The sequence below is a fragment of the Oryctolagus cuniculus genome, chromosome 11 (assembly GCF_964237555.1).
Source record: "Oryctolagus cuniculus chromosome 11, mOryCun1.1, whole genome shotgun sequence".
Lineage (NCBI taxonomy): Eukaryota > Metazoa > Chordata > Mammalia > Lagomorpha > Leporidae > Oryctolagus > Oryctolagus cuniculus.
Genome location: NC_091442.1, coordinates 4,353,040 through 4,361,261, shown reverse-complemented (window position 1 = coordinate 4,361,261; position 8,222 = coordinate 4,353,040). Strand labels below are relative to the sequence as shown.

The 8,222-nt window shown below is 59.5% G+C and overlaps 1 protein-coding gene across 1 annotated transcript; it reads left to right on the top strand.

Moving 5' to 3' along the window:
* Window positions 1-2,142: 2,142 nt before the first annotated feature.
* Window positions 2,143-7,780, top strand: PCK1 (phosphoenolpyruvate carboxykinase 1). Its single transcript, XM_070051396.1, has 10 exons — window positions 2,143-2,459; window positions 2,611-2,873; window positions 3,337-3,518; window positions 3,874-4,077; window positions 4,212-4,399; window positions 5,124-5,286; window positions 5,710-5,934; window positions 6,027-6,158; window positions 6,467-6,562; window positions 6,722-7,780. The coding sequence occupies exons 2-10, from the start codon at window positions 2,650-2,652 to the stop codon at window positions 7,174-7,176; spliced, it is 1,869 nt and encodes a 622-aa protein (XP_069907497.1). The 5' UTR covers window positions 2,143-2,459; window positions 2,611-2,649; the 3' UTR covers window positions 7,177-7,780.
* The last annotated feature ends 442 nt before the right edge of the window (window positions 7,781-8,222 follow it).

Here is an 8,222-nt window from a genome sequence, read left to right as displayed (position 1 = left end):
GCACTCTGGGTTCTCGTCCCAGTCAGGGCGCTGGATTCTGTCCTGGTTTCCCCTCTTCCAGTCCAGCTCTCTGCTGTGGCCAGGGAGTGCAGTGGAGGATGGCCCAAGTGCTTGGGCCCTGCACCCCATGGGAGACCAGGAGAAGTACCTGGCTCCTGGCTTTGGATCCACGCTGTGCGCTGGCCATGGCTGCCATTTGGGGGGTGAACCAAGGGAAGGAAGACCTTTATCTCTGTCTCTCTCTCTCTCTCTCTCTCTCTTTTTTTTTTTTTTTTTTTTGACAGGCAGAGTGGACAGTGAGAGAGAGAGACAGAGAGAAAGGTCTTCCTTTGCCGTTGGTTCACCCTCCAATGGCTGCCGCGGCCGGCGCACTGCGCTGATCTGAAGCCAGGAGCCAGGTGCTTCTCCTGGTCTCCCATGGGGTGCAGAGCCCAAGCACTTGGGCCATCCTCCACTGCACTCCCGGGCCACAGCAGAGAGCTGGCCTGGAAGAGGGGCAACCGGGACAGAATCCGGCGCCCCGACCGGGACTAGAACCCGGTGTGCCGGCGCCGCAAGGTGGAGGATTAGCCTAGTGAGTCGCGGCACTGGCCTCTCTCACTGTCTAACTCTGCCTGTCAAAAAATAAAAATAAAAAAGACCCAATAGTGGGGGCGGGTGCTGTGGCATAGTGGGTAAAGCTGCTGCCTGCAGTGCTGGCATCCCATATGGGCGCCGGCTCAAGTCCCCGCTGCTCCACTTCCTATCCAGCTCTCTGCTGTAGCCTGGGGAAGCAGTGGAGGATGGCCTAACTCCTTGGGGCCCTGCACCCACGTGGGAGACGTGGAAGGAGCTCCTGGCTCCTGGCTTCAGATCGGTGCAGCTCTAGTCGTTGCGGCCACTTAGGAAGTGAACTAGCGGATAGAAGACCTCTCTCTCTCATCTCTCCCTCTCTCTGTCTGTAACTCTATCTCCCAAATAAATAAAAATAAAATCTTAAAAAAAAAAGAAAAAAAAAAGGCCCAATGGTGGACTGAAAGCCTGGTTAAATGGAGCGGAGCAATGGTGTTTGTTTTGGAGGGAGATGCAGACCTAGTGTCCCAGTGCAGCCCTAGCACTCCGGGCCAGGCCACCGAAGGCCCTGGGTGGGCCATGGCATTCACAGTGCCTGGCATTTGCCCAGCGCCTCGCAGCTCGGCAGGGTGGCACTCAGCTCAGCAGGGAGGTAGGCCGAGTCCCCGCCAGGCCCCTTCTGGGGTTGCAGGGCTCTCGCGGCTGTGGGGAGCCGAGGCCTGGCCAGTCCTCCTAGCTTCTCACCCAGTGCCCTCCGACCTCTGGCCAGCAGCACGGATGATCTCTCAGACTGGGCCAAAGGGCTGAAGGCTGGCCGAGCGAATTCTTTACAACTATTATAAAGGTCTTATTGCTTAAGAGCGATCTAGAAAAACAGCCAAGCCCCCTCTACTCCCCAAGCTCTCAGACTTGCAAAGAAAGACGGAAGTGTCCCGGCAGCTCTGGGAATAACTGTGCTAAGCCCAGGCCTAGGCAGGGAAGCCATGGAAGCTTCTAGAACTGGCAATGGTCCCTCACAAGGGATGGCATGGTGTCCGGAGCCCAGGTCGCTCATGCTCAGATCGACACTCTGCCGCCCACCAGCCAGCTGGGAGTAGCGACGCCGTCTCTCTGCCTGTTGCCCTGTGGGTGCGTGGGGTTCTACGGAGCCTCTGCCTCAGGAGAGACTTGACACTGGGCAGTGATCTGTGTGTGCAGCCACTGTTGCCATGTGCCACTCCCTGTAGGCACAGGCACGAGCCAGCCAGGCGGGAAGCCCTGACCCGCACAGGGGCTGACTCTGGGGCGGCGGGGGGCGGGGGGCACACAGCAGACTCTCAGCTAGTTCTCCACTGGGGGGTTGCAGGTCCCTGCCGACGAGCCATGCGTTCGCCCCAGGGAGGGCCCATCCTCACCCGAGCTTTGAGCGGCGGTGTTTCGCCAGCCAGCAGCGTTTGGCACACCAAGTGCGCTGCCAACAGCCCTTGAGGCCAGAAGGCATTTGGCCAACCCTGTTCTCCGCTCCACCTGCCTGTCAAGGAAAGGGTGTGTGTTTTGCATCAGCAGGAAACTGGATCAAAGTTTAATCAATGGACAGTTGTGTAAGGATCCGCTGTGGTTGGTCTGAGGGCCCGAGACGGCCCAGCACTCATTAACAGCTGTCCGTTCGATGGTTATCTCCCTGAAGTTTATGGCGGGGCCTCGGTCCAAAGCATAACTGACTGTGGCCGCGCGCCAGAGGCCTGCCCCTGACGTCACAGGCGAGCCTCCCGGGTACAGGCAAGGGGCAAGGCCATCCCTCACCGTATTTAAGGCCGGAGGCTCTGCCCAAGGCATGGCCTTCCCACTGGGAGCCCGCACTCTCCGGCGGGAAGAACCCGGAAGGACACCCTTGGCCCTTGGCTCCAGACCTTCTTAAGAGAGCACAGGTGAGCTGTTTGATGCACGTCTCCGGAAATGGCAGCGTGAACGCGAGCTTCCTTTCTTTAGGGCGATCGCTCTCCCAGGACTGGAACCCGAAAGGCGTGCGTGCAATGGGCTTGCGGGTGTCGCTCAGGAAGCCTGCGTTTTCTCTTCCAGGTGCCCTCGGCAGCTTAGCCCTCAGCACCGCCTGCAGAGATGCCTCCCCAGCTGCAAAACGGCCTGACCCTCACAGCCAAGGTCGTCCAGGGCGCCCTGGACAGCCTGCCCCGGGCCGTGAGGGAGTTTGTGGAGAGCAGCGCCAAGCTCTGCCAGCCCGAGAGCCTGCACATCTGCGATGGCTCCGAGGAGGAGAACAGGCGCCTGCTGGCCTCCATGGAGGAGCAGGGCCTGATCCGGAAGCTGAGCAAGTACGACAACTGGTAAGCTCCGCCCGGCCCCTGCGCCCGCTCGGCGTCAGCGGGGGGAGCTGACCCAAGCCCTCCCGGGAGGTGCAGGCTCTTGAACAACTTGGTTGCATGGTCAGAGCCACAAGTCTTTCATTTGAGTGGCATGAGGGGAGCCAATAGAGTCCCGGATGCGAGGGCACACACGCAAGCTCTTTGCATACGAGGCCGAGAGGCAGTCCATAGCAGAGAGCTGGATCGGAAGTGGAGCAGCCGGGACTCGAACTGGCGTCCATATGGGATGCTGGCACTGTCCTAAGGACCTGCTCACAGCCCAGCAGGTGCCACCCTGCCCCTCCCCAGTGGGTGAGCCATGCAGGTTTCCGGGATGGCATCTGTGCTGGCCCTTGGTGTCTCGTGCAAGGCAGGGCAAGGTGTGATCGTAAGACCGGTCCTTTCCCCATCTCGCCTGGCTGAAGGCCGCCCCTGACTTTTGCAGCTGGTTGGCTCTCACGGACCCCAGGGATGTGGCCAGGATCGAAAGCAAGACAGTGATCGTCACCCAGGAGCAGAGAGACACGGTGCCCACCCCCAAAACTGGCCTCAGCCAGCTGGGTCGCTGGATGTCGGAGGAAGACTTTGAGAAGGCGTTCAACGCCAGGTTCCCAGGGTGCATGAAAGGTGAGTGGGGCATTTATTCCAGGGGGCAGAGGAGCAGCAAAGCTGGTGGTACTGCTGCCTGTCCCCCAGGGGCGGGTAAAGCAGTGGTGGGGTCTCCCACGGCCTCAGACAGCTCCCGGCTCTGCGTGTGACGATGCACACGTCCGGGTCGGTTCTGGCCTCACAGACTCCGATTGCATTGAAACCGGCTGGGTGGGCCCTGAGGGCACCTTCCAGGGGACTCCACCGGGGGGCTGGCGACCAACGGGAGGGGTGACATCACTGGGAGACCTTGAGAGCAGGTGCCCCTGGAAACCGAGACCCCCGGGGCTTGCGGGTCTGAGGTCACCTCTCGCCGGTTCTCGCCCACCTGCAGGCCGCACCATGTACGTCATCCCCTTCAGCATGGGGCCGCTGGGCTCGCCTCTGTCGAAGACAGGCGTCGAGCTGACCGACTCGCCCTACGTGGTGGCCAGCATGCGGATCATGACACGCATGGGGACGGCCGTCCTGGAGGCCCTGGGGGACGGGGAGTTTGTCAAATGCCTGCATTCCGTGGGGTGCCCGCTGCCTCTGAGCAGTAAGTACATGCCTTCAAGACCCCAAAGGCTACAATCAAACATTCTGCGCCACCATACACCCTGGGGCCTGTGCCGCAGAGGGCGCCCCGGGCAGGGCTGGGGCACGCTCACAGGGCCACGTCCTTGTCCACAGAGCCCCTGGTCAACAACTGGGCCTGTAACCCGGAGCTGACGCTCATCGCCCACCTGCCCGACCGCAGGGAGATCATCTCCTTCGGAAGTGGGTACGGCGGGAACTCACTGCTCGGAAAGAAGTGCTTCGCTCTCAGGATGGCCAGCCGGCTGGCCAAGGAGGAAGGGTGGCTGGCCGAGCACATGCTGGTGAGCAGGGCGGGGGCCCGCGGGCGGCCGGGGACAGGGTGCTGGCACATTCGGAGGGTCCTGGACAGGCTGGGACGTCCCATCGGCACCCTTGGAGCTCGGACAGGACAGGGCCCCCAGAGACCCCGTGCCCTGCAGGTGTGTGCAGATGCCGGGTCGCACCGAGACGGAGAAGCGGATGTCAAGAGCCCACCTGTTGGGGGCTCCCAGGCACATTCCCCCAAGACTCAAGCCGAGGGACAAAGGAACAACGATTTTTTTTTTAATATTTTTTTCTTGATTTGTGGCAGAGAGACAGACACAGATGAGAAAGAGGTATAAGTGATACATATATAGGCAGATCAAAGAGATAAATGATAGATTTAGATTAGAGATATATCAATGATAGATATGGGTATAGACAGATTACACACACACACACACACACACAGAGAGAGAGAGAGAGAGAGCTCCAGCCACTGGCTCATGCCTCAAATGCCCACAATGGCCAGGGCAGGGCAGGGGCTGAGTCTGAGTGGTGGGAACTCCCTCCAGGTCTCTCTTGCTTGGAGAGCAGAGACCCCGTCACTGGAACCATCACTGCTGGCCCCCTGGGTGTACACTAGCCAGAGCTGGGTGGGACTCGAACCCAGGCACTATGATGTAAGATGTGGCCATCTTAACCACGAGGCCACACACCTGCCCCCAGGAGCCAAGATGGTAACGAAGACTCTCGTATCAACAGATTCTTGGTATCACCAACCCCGCTGGGGAGAAGAAGTACCTGGCCGCTGCCTTTCCCAGTGCCTGTGGGAAGACCAACCTGGCCATGATGAACCCCACCCTGCCAGGGTGGAAGATCGAGTGTGTGGGGGATGACATCGCCTGGATGAAATTTGATGACCAAGGTGACTCTTCGGGGTCCCACTGTGGAGGATCACTGGGCGTCCACACACGCCCGGGCTCCTAAAGCCACAGACTGGGCATGTTTTGGTTCTGCTACTGCAGAGTTTGCAAAGCCTTACGAGTGTGTAAGCAGTGAGCATTCTTCAATTCTGTGTTCAGTCTGGCTTGGAACGGAGCCATGTGCTGTTGTGTGCGTGCAGACAGGAATCTGCTAAGACAGGACGGATGGAAAACTGAAGGGGGAGAAAGACTTGTAAAGTCTCCAAGTAGAATACAGTACTTGGATGGAAAAGGCTGGATGCATGTTCAAGGCAGGGGAAAGCAGTTGTGAGAATTTGGTGCAAAAAATGAATGTGAGGAGACACAAGAATACGTGCTATGCTGTTTGGCATTCATGGTTCTTTCTCTGGTTTCAAATCGTCCAGGAAACTTAAGGGCCATCAACCCAGAAAACGGATTCTTCGGTGTCGCTCCGGGAACCTCTGTGAAGACAAACCCCAACGCCATCAAAACCATCCAGAAGAATACCATCTTCACCAACGTGGCCGAGACCAGCGACGGCGGCGTCTACTGGGAGGGCATCGACGAGCCGCTGGCCCCCGGCGTGAAGATCACTTCCTGGAAGAACGAGCCGTGGCGCCCCGAGGACGGTGAGCCCCCCCCCCCCCGAGGCCACAGTGCTCGGGCCGCGGGCGCCAGGTGCTTGGGGCCGATGCTGAGCGGGTTCTCATTCTGGTTGCAGGGGAACCGTGTGCCCACCCCAACTCGCGGTTCTGCACCCCTGCCAGCCAGTGCCCCATCATCGATGCCGCCTGGGAGTCCCCGGAAGGCGTGCCCATCGAGGGCATCATCTTCGGGGGCCGCAGACCTACCGGTGAGGCTTGCCTTCGTGGGTGCGGTGGGGGGGTCCCGGTGTTGGCCCGGAAGCGCGTCCCTGCAGCCTCTTCTTTTCCACGACCTCGTCAGACGGTGCCCAAACCCCTGCGCTTCCTTTCCATGCCCCAGGGTAGCAGGCCAGTCAGAGGCAGAGCCGGCCTCCTGCTCCCTGAGCCTCTCTGGACACTTGCCTTTTGGCTTCACGGGTCGGCAGCGTGGCTGGGACTTGGCTTCCATCCGGCCTTGCACGGCGGCTGCACAGTGTGAGCGCCAAGGCCTTGAAGGCGTCCTTTCTTCCGGCCACAGGTGTCCCTCTCGTCTACGAGGCTCTCAGCTGGCAGCACGGGGTGTTCGTGGGGGCAGCCATGCGATCGGAGGCCACTGCGGCTGCAGAACACAAAGGTAAGTCAAGGGCAAAGCTGGAAACCAGAGAAGAGTGAGCGATGTGCTCTCAGAGGGGCGGGAGCAGGCCGGGGACGCCACGCACGCGTATGTCAATGGTAACCGGTGGCCAGCGCTGCCTCGGGGCTGTTTCCACGTCGGGCCCCCTCTGCTTCGCAGGCAAAGTCATCATGCACGACCCCTTTGCCATGCGGCCCTTCTTTGGCTACAACTTCGGCAAATACCTGGCCCACTGGCTGAGCATGGCCCACCGCCCGGCAGCCAAGCTGCCCAAGATCTTCCACGTGAACTGGTTCCGGAAGGACAAGGAAGGCAAGTTCCTGTGGCCGGGCTTCGGCGAGAACTCCAGGGTCCTGGAGTGGATGTTCAACCGGATCAACGGCGAGGACAGCGCCCGGCTCACGCCCGTCGGCTACGTCCCTAAGGAGGACGCCCTGAACCTGAAAGGCTTGGGGAACGTCAATGTGAAGGAGCTCTTCGACCTCTCCAAGGAGTTCTGGGAGAAGGAGGTGGCCGACATCGAGCAGTACCTGGAGGAGCAGGTCAACGCGGACCTGCCCTACGAGATCGAGAGGGAGGTGCTGGCGCTGAAGCAGAGAGTCAGCCAGATGTGAGCAGGCGCGGGCCGCCCCGGAGCCGCCCGCTCCCACCCGCGAGATGGGAAGGCAGGGGAGTGCGGGGAGCGTGGCCACGCCCACGCCCACGCCCACGTCCACGCGAGGGTCTGACAGACACAAAGACACACTTCCGTGTTTCAGACAGGAACCCCAGAGAACAGGCTGGTAGCCAAGGAGAACGGGGAGTGAAATGTTAGCACGTCTCTAAACCTCGCTTCTGCTGTGTTTGGTTCAACTGTAAGGTCGCGCAGGCGTTTAGATTTCTAGTTGTTCACTGAAGCGGTGTTGGTTAGCTAGGACGCAGAGAACACACTTGAGCTGTATATACTTGAGCTGTGTGCGTGTGTGCATGTGTGGGGGGGAGGGGGTACTGGCGCGTGTGGATCTGTGTATGTACTGTTATCCAAAATATATTTAAACCCTTTGGGAAAACTCTTGGGCAAGATTAGCTGCTAGCTGTTTCTAACAGCTATGTGGCTTTGTTATGACTACGTGTGTTAAATTATTTTTATATACCACCATTCCTCACCTCTACGTAACTGGATCTGTCCCCTGACCACTAGGGGGGAAAATCATGAAATAAACTTTTATAGAAAAGGTGGATTTGTTTTGCTTTGCCTTTTCTTCCCCGAACCACTGAGAAGAGAGGACTGATGAAGCAATGTTAGCCCAAGGAGGTGGGGGCTCTCAGAGACCCCTGGGGGAGGGGTGGGTCTGCTGGGTGGGCGCCTGGACAGAGCAGAGGGTGGGAGCGCCCAGAAACAGCTCTGAGCTTTGGGGCTGCTGAACCAACCAAAGCCACTAGTTGGCGCCCTCGTGCAGCGTCCCAGGCCCCCTGGAGCGCGCTTTCCCGGAGCCTTGGTGGGCGCTTTTTAACAAAACTGAGGTCTGGGGGCTCAGTCTCCCACGGGAAGTGCACTGTGGAAGTCTCATGGGCTTTTTGCTTTTTAACTCTTTTCCCAGCTGCTATCCACACGGGGGGAGGGGGCGTAGAGGGAAGCATCCCTCAGGTGGAAAAGCCAAAAGGGGCTGCGTTGTGCGTG

What these genes read in the sequence shown, in the direction of transcription:
- PCK1 (XM_070051396.1), top strand. Translation starts at nt 2,650, where the DNA reads ATGCCTCCCCAGCTGCAAAACGGCCTGACCCTCACAGCCAAGGTCGTC. An exon ending in GGCTGGCCGAGCACATGCTG is followed by an intron (nt 4,400 to 5,123) that starts GTGAGCAGGGCG and finishes TCGTATCAACAG; the next exon opens with ATTCTTGGTATCACCAACCC. An exon ending in CGGGGGCCGCAGACCTACCG is followed by an intron (nt 6,159 to 6,466) that starts GTGAGGCTTGCC and finishes TTCCGGCCACAG; the next exon opens with GTGTCCCTCTCGTCTACGAG.